General features: G+C 34.1%; 1 protein-coding gene across 4 annotated transcripts; it reads left to right on the top strand.

Annotated features, from left to right (window-relative positions):
* The first annotated feature begins 163 nt into the window (after positions 1-163).
* Positions 164-17,722, top strand: LOC111422494 (Kainate-type ionotropic glutamate receptor subunit 1D). 4 transcript variants are annotated; one of them, XR_011639894.1, is made up of 13 exons: positions 164-708; positions 764-1,104; positions 1,160-1,317; positions 1,398-1,689; positions 8,650-8,823; positions 8,880-9,098; positions 9,481-9,911; positions 10,151-10,288; positions 10,414-10,844; positions 16,523-16,638; positions 16,693-16,848; positions 16,940-17,172; positions 17,272-17,354. XR_011639894.1 is itself a non-coding variant. In XM_023055686.2 (12 exons), exons 1-12 carry the CDS (start codon positions 630-632, stop codon positions 17,437-17,439), a joined length of 2,703 nt encoding a protein of 900 aa, XP_022911454.2. In that variant the 5' UTR covers positions 164-629; the 3' UTR covers positions 17,440-17,722. The 4 variants fall into 4 exon arrangements, 2 of the variants coding, with proteins under 2 accessions (XP_022911454.2, XP_022911453.2); XR_002707342.2 differs by lacking the exon at positions 10,151-10,288 and adding an exon at positions 9,964-10,101 and having other exon boundaries at positions 16,693-17,172; XM_023055686.2 differs by lacking the exons at positions 10,151-10,288; positions 16,940-17,172 and adding an exon at positions 9,964-10,101 and having other exon boundaries at positions 17,272-17,722.
* Positions 17,723-17,885: the final 163 nt, after the last annotated feature.

Below are 17,885 nucleotides of genomic sequence, written 5' to 3' on the forward strand. Positions count from 1 at the left end.
TTCCAACAAAGTCGGACTAACATCTATCGGAGGAAGAAGAATTGATCCGTCAACGCGTCAGTCTGGGAATTCTAGAGAGAAAACGGAACCTTCCTCTTTCTTTTTGAACCCCCGGCTTTATTAATTGCCTAACGAAAACCACCGTTTATCAATGTCTACGAAAACCCTCCTTAAAAATCTTATATTTGTTCTTTTCTTTTTTTTTTGTGATATGATAATAAATCTAAATTGAAGTGTTGATTACGAATTTTAATATTTAAACATCCCTTTTCTTTCTAAAAAAAAACTGAAACTCCCTGCAGCTATAGTAATACAAACGGGATGATAAAGCTTCTGCGCAAAAGCTCGCATCCCTGAATCTGCTGCGGTCCATAACCCGCAGCAGTAAAGCTCGAACTTTCAACGTATCGCGTTTACGTAAATTCGCAACAAAAAGAGTCAACAAATATTGAAATTACGGCTTATTTTAATCGAAAAAATGATACATCACGTTTCGAATAGATCATCAAATCAAAATATACCAATTTGAGCTTTTCAAAAGTGTTCGATTCGATGTGAGCTTTTCATGTCCGCCCACTTCACCAACGACCCTCATTGTTTTAAGTGAACTAATCAAGTAGAAAAAGAAAATGGAATACATATCATTAATAATTATTGGGTTTTGTATGATAAATGAGGTTTTTTTATTACCGGAGGTGATAAGAATTGGTGAGAAATTCTTTTTTAATTTATTTAATGAGTAAAATTAATTATTTTGATTAAGGTGGTTTATTTCATCCCGCGGATGATAGACAAGAAATTGCGTTTCGATACGCAGTTGAAAAGATAAATAACGATCGTACGATTTTGCCACGTTCGAAATTGAGTGCCCAAATCGAAAGGATGTCGCCTCAAGATAGTTTTCACGCGTCAAAAAAAGTCTGTCATCTTTTAAGAAGTGGTGTTGCTGCTATTTTTGGTCCACAATCGGCGCACACCGCCAGCCACGTACAATCAATTTGCGATACGATGGAAATTCCACATTTGGAAACGCGTTGGGATTACCGTTTAAGAAGGGAAAGTTGTTTGGTTAATTTATATCCACATCCGACGACGTTATCAAAAGTATTTTCTTTTTTCTTTAATCCGATTCATAATTAATAATTTTTTATTTAATTAGGCTTACGTTGATTTAGTTAAAGCGTGGGGTTGGAAATCTTTTACGATAATTTACGAGAACAACGAAGGTTTAGTTCGTTTACAAGAACTTTTAAAAGCTCATGGGCCGTATGAATTTCCTATAACCGTGAGACAATTAGGTGAAGGATCCGATTACAGGTACCACTCAAACTAATTAAAAGAACACACCCAACGTCCGTTGGGATTCAAAAAAATCGATTCATTTCACTTTTTTATAGACCCCTTTTGAAGCAAATTAAAAATTCGGCTGAATCTCATGTTGTATTAGATTGCTCGACCGATAGAATTTATGATGTCTTAAAACAGGCTCAACAAATCGGAATGATGAGCGATTATCACAGCTACTTAATCACCTCTTTAGATTTGCATTGTGTCGATTTAGAAGAGTTTAAATATGGAGGCACAAACATCACCGCCTTTAGATTGGTCGATCCGGAAGGTTCGGATGTTAGATCGATCGTTAAAGATTGGTCTTTACCTACTGATAATCGAAATAAAAAATCTGATTTGGTAAGAATTGAGAATTTAAGGATTTTTTTGTTGATGAAAATGTGATCAAAAATGTGACGTTTTTAAAGTCATTTTGACATTTAGCTTGACATTTGACAAAAATTGAAGTTAATATGATATTTCCCTGTCATATTAACTTCAATTTTTGATATTTTATTTTAATTTTGACTTTGTCATTAGTCATTATCAATTTATTATTTAATAATTTTAATAAAATATCATATTGTAACGAAATGTCTCTAAAGACGGCAAAAATGTTCTACTTCTCTAGTTCTACTATATACCTATAATCTAATATACGTACTTTTCTAATTCGTACATACATTTAACTTTTCAACTGCTTCAATAAAGATATACAACAATGTAGCGCTGAATAACAATTAAAACTAGAACTAACACTAGTGTTAGTTCTAGTTTTACACTAGCACTATCATTAGAATGAGAATGACTCTAGTTCTAGGTCTAATCTTAGTTCTACTTTTACACTAACACTGTTACTATGTAGAACTAATCGAAAGATAATCAAAATAAAAAGTCCGATTTGGTAAGAATAGATATAAAGATTTTTTTTTGATGAAAATATAATCAAAAATGTAACGTTTTTAATAAAATGTCATTTTGACATTTATGTTGCTTGACACTGTGACATTTCCATCTCATATTAACTTCAATTCTTGATATTTTATTTTAATTTTTACTTTGTAATTAATCATTTTCGATTTATTATTTAATCATTCTAACAAAATATCATATTGTAACGAAATGACAATATCGAATATTTAAAAAAATTGTAAATGTTTTAATTAAATTTCATTAAACGTCAAAAGATGGCGCTGTAATTAATGTCATTTCGTAAAAGACACAAACATAACCTAAATAAACACAAGTTTCTAATTCTAGGTCTAGTATTAGTTCTAATTTTATACTAAGACTGTTACTATGTAGAAGTTCTAGTTTTACACTAGTACTGTTACTATGTAGAACTAACACTAGACCTAGAATCAGAATCATTCGGGTTTAGCCGTCTTTAGAGACGTGCGGCTAAACCCGAATGATTCTGGTTCTAGGTCTAGTGTTAGTTCCACTTTTATACTAGCACTGTTACTATGTAGAACTAATCGATATAAAAAGTCGGATTTGGTAAGAATCGATTTAAAGATTTTTTGTTGATAAAATATGATAAAAAATGTGACGTTTTGAATGTCATTTTGACATTTATCTTGGCTCTGTGATATTTCCATGTCACATTAACTTCAATTCTTGATATTTTATATTAATTTTGACTTTGTAATCTAAATAATAATCATTTTCGATTTATTATTTAATCATTCTAACAAAATATCATATTGTAACGAAATGACAATATCGAATATTTAAAAAAATTGTAAATGTTTTAATTAAATTTCATTAAACGTCAAAAGATGGCGCTGTAATTAATGTCATTTCGTAAAAGAAACAAACATAACCTAAATAAACACAAGTTTCTAAATCTAGGTCTAGTATTAGTTCTAATTTTATACTAAGACTGTTACTATGTAGAAGTTCTAGTTTTACACTAGCACTGTTACTATGTAGAACTAACACTAGACCTAGAATCAGAATCATTCGGGTTTAGCCGTCTTTAGAGACGTGCGGCTAAACCCGAATGATTCTGGTTCTAGGTCTAGTGTTAGTTCCACTTTTATACTAGCACTGTTACTATGTAGAACTAATCGATATAAAAAGTCGGACTTGGTAAGAATCGATTTAAAGATTTTTTGTTGATGAAAATATGACAAAAAATGTGACGTTTTGAATGTCATTTTGACATTCATCTTGGCTCTGTGATATTTCCATGTCACATTAACTTCAATTCTTGATATTTTATATTAATTTTGACTTTGTAATCTAAATAATAATCATTTTCGATTTATTATTTAATCATTCTAACAAAATATCATATTGTAACGAAATGACAATATCGAATATTTAAAAAAATTGTAAATGTTTTAATTAAATTTCATTAAACGTCAAAAGATGGCGCTGTAATTAATGTCATTTCGTAAAAGAAACAAACATAACCTAAATAAACACAAGTTTCTAGTTCTAGGTCTAGTATTAGTTCTAATTTTATACTAACACTGTTACTATGTAGAAGTTCTAGTTTTACACTAGCACTGTTACTATGTAGAACTAACACTAGACCTAGAATCAGAATCATTCGGGTTTAGCCGTCTTTAGAGACGTGCGGCTAAACCCGAATGATTCTGGTTCTAGGTCTAGTGTTAGTTCCACTTTTATACTAGCACTGTTACTATGTAGAACTAATCGATATAAAAAGTGGGATTTGGTAAGAATCGATTTAAAGATTTTTTGTTGATGAAAATATGACAAAAAATGTGACGTTTTGAATGTCATTTTGACATTTATCTTGGCTCTGAGATATTTCCATGTCATATTAACTTCAATTCTTGATATTTTATATTAATTTTGACTTTGTAATCTAAATAATAATCATTTTCGATTTATTATTTAATCATTCTAACAAAATATCATATTGTAACGAAATGACAATATCGAATATTTAAAAAAATTGTAAATGTTTTAATTAAATTTCATTAAACGTCAAAAGATGGCGCTGTAATTAATGTCATTTCGTAAAAGAAACAAACATAACCTAAATAAACACAAGTTTCTAGTTCTAGGTCTAGTATTAGTTCTAATTTTATACTAACACTGTTACTATGTAGAAGTTCTAGTTTTACACTAGTACTGTTACTATGTAGAACTAACACTAGACCTAGAATCAGAATCATTCGGGTTTAGCCGTCTTTAGAGACGTGCGGCTAAACCCGAATGATTCTGGTTCTAGGTCTAGTGTTAGTTCCACTTTTATACTAGCACTGTTACTATGTAGAACTAATCGATATAAAAAGTCGGATTTGGTAAGAATCGATTTAAAGATTTTTTGTTGATAAAATATGATAAAAAATGTGACGTTTTGAATGTCATTTTGACATTTATCTTGGCTCTGTGATATTTCCATGTCATATTAACTTCAATTCTTGATATTTTATATTAATTTTGACTTTGTAATCTAAATAATAATCATTTTCGATTTATTATTTAATCATTCTAACAAAATATCATATTGTAACGAAATGACAATATCGAATATTTAAAAAAATTGTAAATGTTTTAATTAAATTTCATTAAACGTCAAAAGATGGCGCTGTAATTAATGTCATTTCGTAAAAGACACAAACATAACCTAAATAAACACAAGTTTCTAATTCTAGGTCTAGTATTAGTTCTAATTTTATACTAAGACTGTTACTATGTAGAAGTTCTAGTTTTACACTAGCACTGTTACTATGTAGACCTAACACTAGACCTAGAATCAGAATCATTCGGGTTTAGTCGCACGTCTCTAAAGATGTCTGGTTCTAAGTCTAGTGTTAGTTCCATTTTTATACTAGCACTGTTACTATGTAGAACTAATCGATATAAAAAGTCGGATTTTAATAATAATAATAATAAACAAACTTTATTGCCATAAAAGAAGAAGAGGAAGTAAAATATTACAAGATCGCATTTGACGGGAGAAGAGGAAATGTGTAAGACAAGTCTTGAAAGATGACAGGGTTGGAGCGTTTCTAATATCCATGGGGAGACCATTCCAGAGGGATATGGCGTACAGCGTAAATGACCTGTGGTATAAATTCGTATGATGTATTGGGAATAGAAGAATTAAGTCCGATTGCGAACGAGTGGGACGCTCGTGTGATGATAAGAATTTAAAATTATTAAATAAGTACTGTGGACTCTGAGTCTTAATAATCTTATAGAGACTTGTTATTGTAAGTTATTGCGGTAAGGAGTAATATGACAATATTTCCCAAGATCGAATATAAAACGTATGCAATTATTTTGTAATCTCTGGAGTTTATTACACAAAGATATCGACAGGTCAGTACAAACCGTATCCGCATAATCAAGATGTGGAAAAATCAGCGAATAACCGAGGTTGCGTCGAACGTAAGGTGGAAGAAAACACTTAAATTTACGGAGGGAGTGGAAACAAGAGTAAACCCTCTTACAAATCGCCTGAACCTGGGGGCGCCAAGACAGTGCAGAGTCCATCATAACTCCAAGATTCTTAATTAAATCCGAAAATTTAATGACGGTGTCACCAAGTAGAAGTTGCGAGTTAGTAAAAGTAGCCACCCTGCTCCGTAGAGGATTTGTACCAAATATTATGGCTTGGGTCTTATTAGCATTGAGCTTCAAACCGTATAGTTTAGACCACTCAAGCACTCTCGCAAGATCATTATTAATTCGCTCAATAGCTTGAGGAAAGTCATCAACTGTTGTATCGGTATAGATCTGCAGGTCATCCGCGTAAAGATGAACATTTGAAGAAATAACCTTGGTGACACTATCAATGAAGATAGAAAACAGCAACGGACCGAGAACACTGCCCTGGGGCACACCACAAGAAAGCTCAAAGCGGTTGGAAAAGGTTGAATTGGCACGGACACACAGTGTGCGATGCGAAAGATATGAATGAAACCATGAAAGACTCGAGGAAGAAAAACCAATAGATGAAAGTATAGAAAGAAAAAGATCGTAATCGACAGAGTCGAAGGCTTTGCTGAAATCAAGTAGAACCAAAATAGTGAGACGACGATTATCACAGGCAAGTCTTATATCATCCGTGATCTTGATCAAGGAAGTAGTAGTACTACGACCCCGTCGGAAACCAGACTGTTTGTCACTAATCAATCGATGCTTCTCAAGAAAATCATAAACCTGGGTATACACAATACGCTCAAGAACCTTTGACAAAAGAGAAAGTATTGAAATAGGACGATAGTCGCTAGCCAAAACTGGAGTTTTCAATTTGGGAATGGGAACAACCTGAGCATGTTTCCATATAGATGGAAAAGAGGATGATTCAAAAGAAAAGTTAAAAATATGATTCAGCGGAGGCAGAACAGCATCTAGTATTGGCAAGATCTGTTTTAGACAGATAAAGTCGGCACCGTTTTTTTCAGGTTTGAGTGAGAGCCTCACGAACAACCTCCGAGTCAACCATAGTCAATGAAAAGCTACGTGCATCATCCACGCTCCCATTCTCTGATGCACAAATGGTTTGAATTAAGGTAGCCTTCTGAGTAGCGTCAAGCGTAACCGGCGGTTCGGCAAAATAGCTGGCCAACAAGTTAGGATCCGGAGTGGATTGCGTGAGTTTGCTGTCAGTGACGCCAAGAGATCGCAAGGTCTTCCAAAATGTAGTTGGTGTCGACACAGATAATTTCCAATAAAAATATTTTTTTTTAGCATTTTTGCATTTGTGATTGCACCTATTACGCAAAGAACGATAGCAGTCGTAGTTATCAACTGACGGGTTACGTCTGTACAACGTTTTTGCTCTATTATGAGACCCCTAATATCATTAGTTAACCAAGGGGCAGGAAAATGTTTCACTCTCCTTTGCTTTACCGGAGCATGTTTGTCATACAAACATGTTACTTTATTATTAAAATAGTTAACCTTCGCGTCAATGTCCGTCATAAGATATAACGGTTTCCAGTCTATCCTCAGCGCATCAGAGTTGAGTTGTTGATAGTCAACATGTTTGAAATCACGGTAAGATAGATTACGCTGAGGACAAACTACATTTCGGACTTGGACAGCGCAATAAATAAGATCATGGTTGGGGAATTGCAGAGCAGGTAGTTGACCGTGAACAAGAATCTTATCGGTGCAAGACGACATGATCAAGTCAAGCAGAGAGTCGGACGAAGGAAGGTGATGGGTTGGTTGAGAAGGGATGATAGATAGATTTGAGGAAGAAGTGACAAATCGAAGTTTATCACTACGCAGGTCATCTCTCAATGTACACGTATTGAAATCGCCCATTAATACTATGGTGTCATAGCACATACTATGTCTTTCAAGGAGATCCTCAAATTGCTCAAAGTAATTCATCATTGGGGGACAATAAAAAACACCCAATAGTAGTTTAGCATTAACACACTTAACCTCAATCAAAAGGAATTCCATTGCTCGCGAAGATCCATCGGACAATTCAATCGAGTCAACCTGTAGTTGATCTTTGACATACGCAGCCACACCCCCACCCCTAGAATACACGCGATCATTTCTCAGAAGACGATAGCCCGGAAAAACAAACATAGGAGAATGTAGGGAAGGCTTGAGCCAGGTTTCACTCACTAAGATTATGTCAAAAATACCAGATTCAAATGTGATCAAAAAGTCATTAAAGTGAGCAGTTAGACTCTGGACATTGACATGACACAGAGTGATGCAGTTCGTAAGATTAGAGAAGAGGTTAGACGGGGGAATCCCTATTAATTTATGCGGTTCATCGGCCTCAGCATTTCCACTGGAGTTTGAGAGAGTTAACCGAGGTAAATTCAAGAGCGAGCTTGTAGAAGAAGAAGAGGATGAAGAAGAAGAAGAAGAGGATGAAAAAGGAGAAGAAGAATCAGATGAAGAATAATAACTAGTATCCATGGAAGAAAAAGAGAAAATTAGAAGAAGTGTAAGTTAACAATAAAGAAAAATTAGCTGCAAAGAAATAAAATTCAATTTGGATTTGGTAAGAATCGATTTAAAGATTTTTTGTTGATGAAAATATGATAAAAAATGTGACGTTTTTAATGTCATTTTGACATTTATCTTGGCGCTGTGATATTTCCATGTCATGTTAACTTCAATTCTTGATATTTTATTTTAATTTTGACTTTGTAATCTAAATAATAATCATTTTCGATTTATTATTTAATCATTCTAACAAAATATCATATTATTATAGCGAAATTACAATGAATGTTTAAGCAATTTTTAAATCTTTTAATGAAATTCAATTAAATGTCAAAAGATGGCGCTGTAATCAACGTCATTTCGCAAAAGAAATTAACACTTTTCTTAACATAACCTTTTTATTCAAAGGATAACAACACATTTGTAAAGGCTGAAACGGCATTAATGTACGATGCCGTCCATTTATTCGCAAAAGCTCTCCATGATTTAGACACTAGCCAACAAATCGACATCAAACCGTTAAGTTGTGATGCGGTGGATACTTGGCCTCACGGATACAGTCTTATAAATTACATGAAAATTGTAGGTTAAACTTAATTACACGTTTGTTAATCATTTAATTGATTATTTATCGCCAGGTTGAAATGCGTGGATTAACTGGTGTAATTAAATTCGATCACCAAGGGTTTCGTAGCGATTTCGCCTTGGACATCATTGAATTGAATCGGGAAGGTTTAAAGAAAATCGGGACGTGGAATTCAACGGAAGGGGTTAATTTCACAAGAACATACGGGGAGGTTTATACGCAAATTGTTGAGATTATTCAAAATAAAACGTTTGTTGTCACAACAATTTTGGTAAAAATTTAATCTACATAATGGGGCCGTTACCTTCAATCGAATAAAATCCTACGATCCTAAAATTGTTTAATTTTGGCAATAATTAACATTAAAATTCAAAATCCCTCTATAAAAGCTTTGGTAACGTTTACGTGGTTTTCGCGTAAGATCAAGAAGACACAAACGTGCATCGTTCGGATCTCTTCTTCTAGCGTATAAGATTCTCGTGGCATCTCGCTCCTTTTATTGACTTTTATTTCAACCAACCGCGTATGAAACGATGGTGACGTCACCAAAGTTTTTTAAAATTTTTTCTAAACTATCGAATAAATAATAAAAAAAAATGTGTAACGGCCCCATTCACTATTTATTTTATTAATTAAGTGCTTTATATTTTTAGAGTTCTCCTTATTGTATGAGAAAAGATTCAAGTGAACAATTAACCGGTAATGCTCAATACGAAGGTTATGCAGTTGATTTAATCCACGAAATATCCCGAGTGTTGGGTTTTAATTACACCATAAGATTAGCTCCGGATGGACGTTACGGTTCGTTAAATAGACAAACCAAAGAATGGGATGGAATGATTAGGGAGTTATTGGATCAAAAAGCCGATTTAGCTATAGCTGATTTAACGATAACTTACGATAGGGAGCAAGCTGTTGATTTTACAATGCCTTTTATGAATTTGGGAATCAGTATTCTTTATAGGAAACCGATTAAGCAACCGCCGAATTTGTTTTCTTTTTTATCACCGCTTTCTTTGGACGTTTGGATATATATGGCAACAGCGTATCTGGGAGTTTCCGTTTTACTCTTTATTTTGGCGAGGTAAAGAGTTTTAAAATTATCGCGGGGGGACGGTTTTCAGGTGGTTTTTCAGGTTCACGCCGTACGAATGGCAAAATCCGCATCCTTGTAACCCGAATCCGGACCACTTAGAGAACCAATTCACCCTCTTCAATTGTATGTGGTTCGCCATCGGGTCCCTAATGCAACAAGGATGCGATTTCTTACCGAAGTGAGTGGAGCTATTCTCTTTCTTTTTCGCGTTTCCTTTTCTGTTCCAGATTCAGTCCTTACGAATGGGACAATCCCCATCCTTGCAACAACGAACCGGACGTACTCGAGAACCAATTTACCCTACTCAACTCGTTGTGGTTCACCATTGGATCATTGATGCAGCAAGGGTCTGACATTGCGCCAAAGTAAGTTGTAAATTTTTAATTCACAAACTTTAGACCCTTGCTGTATCCCCGTAAACAAAATTTACTTTTTATAATGTCACTTTTGACGTTAAAAACGTCATCGAGATCTTTCGTTTCTATTTCAGAGCTGTTTCCACGCGAATGGTCGCCGGAATGTGGTGGTTTTTCACGTTAATAATGATCTCATCGTACACGGCTAACCTCGCTGCTTTTTTAACGGTCGAACGGATGGATTCGCCGATAGAAAGCGCGGAAGATTTAGCGAAACAAACTCGAATTAAATACGGAGCTTTGAGGGACGGCTCGACGGCCGCTTTTTTCCGCGATTCAAATTTCTCAACGTATCAACGGATGTGGTCGTTTATGGAATCGGCCAAACCGACGGTTTTCACGTCGAGCAATAAAGAGGGCGTGGAAAAAGTCGTTAAGGGAAAAGGAAGTTACGCTTTTCTTATGGAGTCGACGTCGATTGAGTATGTTATCGAAAGAAATTGTGAGTTAACTCAAGTCGGTGGGATGTTGGATTCGAAGGGATATGGAATAGCTATGCCACCAAGTAAGATAATTATGTAATTAATTACTAGTATAACGTAAATATATCATATCGCACCCCGGCAAGAACAGTAAGTATTTTCATTTTCTTTCGATCCTGATGACTCCGACGCGTTTTCAGAATCAGAAGATGATGGCATAATATGAAAATTATATATAGACCACCTAGGGAGAATATCAATAGTTTCCTTGACGCTTTTGAGGCGACACTGGGGTTGGTAATTCCTCAATGCGATGAATTATTTGTTGTAGGTGATATAAATATTAACTTGCTTAATTCTCAGAATACATACACTACTACATTTTTGAATCTTCTGGACGCATATGGGTTGTTGCAACTGGTGAACGAGTCTACTCGTATTACTTCTTCCTCGGAAACCTTGATAGATGTTGTTGTTTCTTCTTGTGTCGATTTTGCGTTTACTTCACTGGACAGTTTGCATGGTCTAACTGATCATGATCATGATTAGATGTAGCTTGACAGTCGCACCTATTGTTACTGAACCAGTTTTTAGGGCTTACCGGGATTTTAATTCTATCAATCTTGTTGATTTTACTGCTGAATTGGAGTCGTTGCCGTTCTCTTTAATTTATGAACTGGATGACGTTAATATCAAAGTTAATTTTTTTAATAATCTTATTATTTCAATTTTCGATAAATATGCTCCACTAAGGAATAGACGATTTTCTAAAAGACGTAGTCCTTGGCTTACGCCGCAGTTAAAACAAATGATGTGTTTGAGGGATAGGGCTTACTCTAAATATAAGCACTCTAAGAATATTAATGATCTGTATAGTTACAAAGATTTGTACCGCCTACGTGGAAGGAGCGATAAGAAGAGAGAAAGAGGCATACTTTGGTTCGGTGGTGGCTTAGCGTAGTTCTGCTAAGCTATGGCGGGTCCTTCGTGATTGGGGTGTCGCCAGACAGAGGCGCCAACCATTGCCCGGGAGTTTAGGTAATGCAGATGAGATAAATGATTATTTCGCTAGATCTTCTGAATTGGGAGGGGTTGTTGATCAGGATGTTGTTGACTTCTATAATAATTCTAAATTAAATCCTACTAATAATTTCCTATTTGAAACGGTAGATGAATACATTGTCGGTTCACTACTTTTGAAGTTAAAATCAGGCTCGGTTGGTTTTGATGGTGTTTCATCCTTAATGTTGCATCTTTGCTGTCTCCATATTCTACCTTTTGTAACACATATTATAAACTACTGTTTAGCTAACTCAGTTTTTCCAGACGCTTGGAAAACTGCTAAAGTGATCCCACTGCCTAAGATAGCCAATCCTACTTCGTGTGGTGACCTTAGGCCGATTAGTATTTCGCCTGTGTTGTCTAAGATTTTGGAAAAAATCATGGCCTTTCAGATGAGATTTTTTGTTGAGGGTTGCAGTGTTTTGCCGACGACACAGTCTGGGTTTCGTAAAAATCATGGATGTGGTACAGCATTGATGCATATAACTGATGATATACTGCGGGCAGCTGATGATGACATGGTTACGGCTTTAATTCTTTTCGACTTTTCGAAAGCATTTGATACGGTGAATTATACAGTTTTGGATTCTATTCTAAAGTACATTGGGTTTTGTACTAATGCTGCTGCCTTAATATTGAATTTTCTTTCTGATCGAAGACAGGTCGTTTCCTGTGGCATGATCGTCTCGGCTGCCCGTGAATTAATGGCCGGTGTACCACAAGGTTCTGTATTGGGTCCGCTCTTATTTAGCATTTATACTTCTGGTCTCCAAAATTGTCTCAAATATTCTAAAGCTCATTTTTATGCCGATGATTCTCAGATATATTATTCTTTCAGACAGGATGATGCTCCTGTGGCCCAACTTAGGATTGCGGGTGATGTAGCTCGGTTTACCAAAATGGCTGCCAGTCACAACTTAAGATTGAATCCCTTAAAATCGGTTATGTTGTTGTTTGGTAGACGCAATGCCCGCAACGCTTGCTCTCATTTTAGAATTGAGCTGGATAGTGGTGACTTGGGCGTTGCGGGTTGTTGTCGTAATCTTGGCCTCCTAATGGATTGTGATGTCAGATTTAGGGATCATGTTACTTTAAAGGTCCGTAAATCATTTGCGGCGCTGAAGCTTATTTATAATATTAAAAACTTTTTATCTAGGGACATTAGGGCGAGACTGTGTGACGCCTTGGTACTCAGCCAATTTAATTTTTGCGACACGGTATACGGCACTTGTCTGGATCAGGTAACTGCCGGCCGTATTCAGAAAGTTCAGAACGCCTGTCTGAGACTGATTTTTGGGTTGCGTTTGAGAGATCACGTTACATGTTTTTTGAAGGAGGTGGGTTGGCTTAATATGGCTGACAGGAGGAAATTACATCTGTTAACTTTTTATCATAAATTACTTTTATTTAAGTCGCCTTCTTATCTTTATAATAAAATATCATTCCGGACTGATGTTCATAATTTGAACATCAAATCCAAGGGCTTGATTACTCCACCTCAGCACCGCTCGGTTTTGTTTCAACGGTCTTTCTCTTTTAATCTACCCAGGCTTTACAACCCGTTGCCAAGTTCTCTTAAGTCGTGAGCACCTTCAAAAAAGGGCTCCGCGAGATCATTGTCTGTGGCCAGAATGGGGCTAATGAGTAATTTATATCATTTTCGATTTTTTACTATGAGTGTTATTTTTATTACTTTCTCTCTGAATGGCTGTTTTGTTGGTATTAGTATTATTGTCAAGATCGAATGTTTTATGTTTTGTTTTTGAATTTTTTTTAACGCAGGGTTGGGTGGTAGAGAGGACTATGGTCCTAACTCCGCCCTGCGCACATTTGTAATCTTTTTTTTTCTGTTGTTTCTATTAATAAAGGCATTATTATTATTATTATTATTATTATTATCTAAGTCTGAATCATTCGCTGTTTCATTTGCTGATTCCTGTTGTTGAACACCGGATTTAACCCGTGGTAATCCCAATCGCTTTTTATGCGGATTTTCAGTACACTTCCATCTAGAATATTGTATTCTTCCGTCGTTATTTGTCATAATTTTCAATCTTTTCCGTTTTCCAATCCGTCCTTTTGTCATTTTTTAACGTCAGGAGTACCAGCAGCAGCTGTCAACATTTTTCTACCTCTGTATCCTTGCATAGGTTCCACACCGAGGCTAAAACAAACAAATTGTATGCTACATTATTAATATTTAGTTCCTAAAGTTCTTTATTTGAAATTATAAAGTTAAGTAAATACTAACACAAAATTACAAAAAAAACAGTACAAGAAAAAAGGTTTATAGATAATTATTTCAAGAAAAGTGACAGTTTTCTACTTCTGAGTATTTTAATAATTATATTCCACTTACCTTACTCAACGAAAACTGTCACAACCTAAAATATGTCGTTTATCTCGCCCGAAACATGCACACTTTCTTGTAGCAACACTAAAGTGACACTGTTCTTGCCATAATAAGTAATGGAACTGATGGAACTAGCCTAAAACAAAACTGACATAACTAAAACTGCCGTTTGACGGATAAATTGTGAGTTAGAGATGTGACGTTTTTCTACACGTAGGGGGCACACCATATAGTCCGTTTTTTTTCTATAATACTTGTCAATGTAAATTATTTAGGGTTTCTGTTGGTATTATCTAGGACCCTTATAAAATTTATGTTGTTTTCATGGTTTTTAGTAACATTTTCAGTAACTATTTAGTTGAGGTTAAAATACTAATACATTTTTAGGTAAATACGATTTTCACGAAGCACATATTTGTTGTAAAAACGTGCTACAAAGTAATTAATAGAATAAAATACCTTTTCTAGGTAAATAAATGGCAAATAAACACCCCACAACACTTTTTATGCACCTTTTCTTTTTGAATAACGAAAGCTCAAACGTCAATGTGACATATTTACTTCAAAACATGATAAAACAAAACTCCCTGTTAATTTTGCCAACTTTACAACAATTTGACAGGTATTATAGAAAAAAAATGAACTATACGTATTTATTACTGATATAACCCATAGAACCTCAAAATGGTCATTTTTGAGTTGTAACACTATTTTCGCCGGGGTGCATCATATAAAATGTCATATAAAAATTTAAAATTGATTTTTTTTAGTACCAACCTAAATACATGTGGCATATATCAAGAATAGCATTTTGTCTTAAAAAATCGATTAATTTTTTTTAATCAGTAGGAAATGGCCCAAAAAAGGCGTTAATAATAAAAAGAAAGTGCGGAAAAGTGTAGTACTTACCGAAAAATCACTTTAAAGTTTCGATGTGACGTTACATTTCGTGAGGTTACAAGCAATGTTAATTTCGTATTAAATCGCATTTTCGTATTAAATCCTAACCTCAATTTATACCCACGCACAAAATAAGTCTAATAAATTTAAAAATAAAGTTATTTTCACTAAACTTGATGAGATTACAACATATTTTCGGATGAAACGATCTAACCTGTCGTTAGATAGAATCGATAGATCTTAACTAACTTCAGGTTTAAAATGTCAACCTCAATTTTGACATATTTGTAATCTTCATTAAAAATCCTTTAAAATGAGTACAAACCACGAAGTAGTATAAGGAGATAAAACGGCAATAGGCGACTGTGTTCCAGAATAGGGCGAATCTAATTCAGAGTTTTACCTTGTGGCTCTGACGACAGCGCCCCGGTGGCAAAACTGTAAACTAACAAAAATTAATCTGTTTAGGTTAGGGCCGTTATTTTTTCTTTTGCGGTCCATTACATTAATCATTATTACACATCATTTTTACAACTCAATTTTAGATAATAATTAATTATCATAATATTATTCAATATTATAATTTTTATTACTCCTATAATATAGAATTGGTCCAGCTAAAATCAGCTGATCTGTCAGAATTAAAAATCTGTCAAGTATAACCTAAAAAGTATATTTAATTTTAGTTTGCAGTTTTAACACAAGGGGCTCTGTCGTCAGAGCCACAAGGTATAACATTGAATTAAGTTCGCCCTATTTTGGAGCAAATCCCCCACCACTTTTGTACGCTCGTTTTATCTCCTTATACTACTTCGTGGTACAAACACAACATATTTATCTTCAATATAAATGAAGTTATGGTCAACTTCCGGTTAAGAATGTCAACGTCAATTTTGACATATTTGTAATCGTCGTGAAAAATCCTTTAAAATGAGTCCAAACATGATACGTTTATTTCCAATATTACTCGAGATATAAGCAACTTCCGATTTGAAATGTCAATGTCGTTTTGACATATTCTTAATTTTTATAAAATGTCTTAATATTTGTCACAAAAACAAAAATATAATATTTAAAATTAAATTGCAGTCTTCATTGTTGCTAACTTCGGGTTTAATATTTTTTATTCTAACTTTTTTGTTTTTTGAGATAATTGCATCATGTTTGGACTCATTTTAAAGGTTTTTTAATGAAGATGACAAATATGTCAAAATTGACGTTGACGTTTCAAACCGGAAGTTATTGTATCTTAATTAATATTAAAGTTAAATATGTCGAGTTTGGACTCATTTTAAAGGATTTTTTATAAAGTTGACAAATATGTCAAAATTAATAGTTGAAAGATCGAACTTTTTGTTTTTTTGAGATAAATGCGTTATGCGGTCCAATTACGTTTAAACTAATAATTATTTGATAGTTTAATAAATTAAGATATTTTGGTTATAGATTCTCCATTTAGAACGGCTATAAGTGGAGCGATTTTAAAATTACAAGAAGAAGGAAAATTGCATATATTAAAAACGAGATGGTGGAAAGAAAAGAGAGGTGGAGGAGCTTGTAGGGTAATTAATAACAATTTCAAAGTATGAATCATTTTTATAACCTAATTATTTAAGGATGAAACGACAAAAACGAGTAGTACAGCGAACGAATTGGGTTTGGCGAATGTCGGTGGTGTTTTCGTGGTGTTAATGGGTGGAATGGGGGTGGCTTGTGTGATCGCTGTGTGCGAGTTCGTTTGGAAGTCGAGGAAGGTTGCAGTTGAGGAACGGGTGAGCAGCATTCTGCACGATACATAGCTGTGAATTAACGAGATTTTATATCGCATTATAAAATTACGATTCGCCCCTCAATTTTACTTAGATCGTTTTCCTAATGGCAAAGAAACGGAGAATGGGCGACTCTTGAACCACAAAAAAAATAGGTTAAACAATAATTAAAAGTAGATAATAAGATAATAATTACAATGATAATTAATCTTTCTCCGTCTAATCTGTGTGTGAAAATCGTAAAAATGACAATATTTCTTTTGAGATTATGTTAAATATATATACGATCTGTTTTCATGTTTCAAAAAAATCTTGGAAAAGTAGAAGGTAAGTTTTCAGACTAATTTAGAAGTAAGTAAAAAAATTTGGTGGGGTTTTGTATTTAATTTTAATTGTTTTTCTCATTGTATTTTTTGATTTGTTTAGATATCATTATGTGCTGAAATGGCGTCAGAATTGAGGACTGCGTTAAAATGTCAACATTCAACTAAACAATCACAAAATTGTGCGGGATCGAATTCGAAAGCGATCCGCCAAAATCAAATTAACTCTTATAACTCGTATGGTTTTATAGGAAAAGGTCAATTGGCCTAAAATAACACACAAATAGAAATAAAACAAATAGAATCGCTTTTTAGAAGCAAAAAAAAAGCATTTTAGCGTTTATTATTACATTAAAAATAAAACGTGGGCCAACAATTCTTAACGAAAAGATAACCTCTCTATGTATTTAGCTTTGAAATGTGTTCTATTAGATAATATCAAAAGAATGAAATAAAAGTCGAATCAAAAATGTGGTCAAAAAACCCTCGATTTCTTTTTAATCGATTTTTCATTGTATAAAACAATCTGATTTTAATAAATGTTCGTTTCTAAATTGTGCTTTATTATGACCACACTGTATTTAAAATTTTGACGTGACATTTTCTTGCATTAAATCCCTTTTTGAAAATGAAAAACGCATTTCTAAAATCTCTCTCCGCGAAATTACGAAAACCGACTCAAAAACAACTCGAAAACGACGGAATAATTTTATCCCA

This window comes from Onthophagus taurus, chromosome 3 (genome assembly GCF_036711975.1).
Source record: "Onthophagus taurus isolate NC chromosome 3, IU_Otau_3.0, whole genome shotgun sequence".
NCBI lineage: Eukaryota > Metazoa > Arthropoda > Insecta > Coleoptera > Scarabaeidae > Onthophagus > Onthophagus taurus.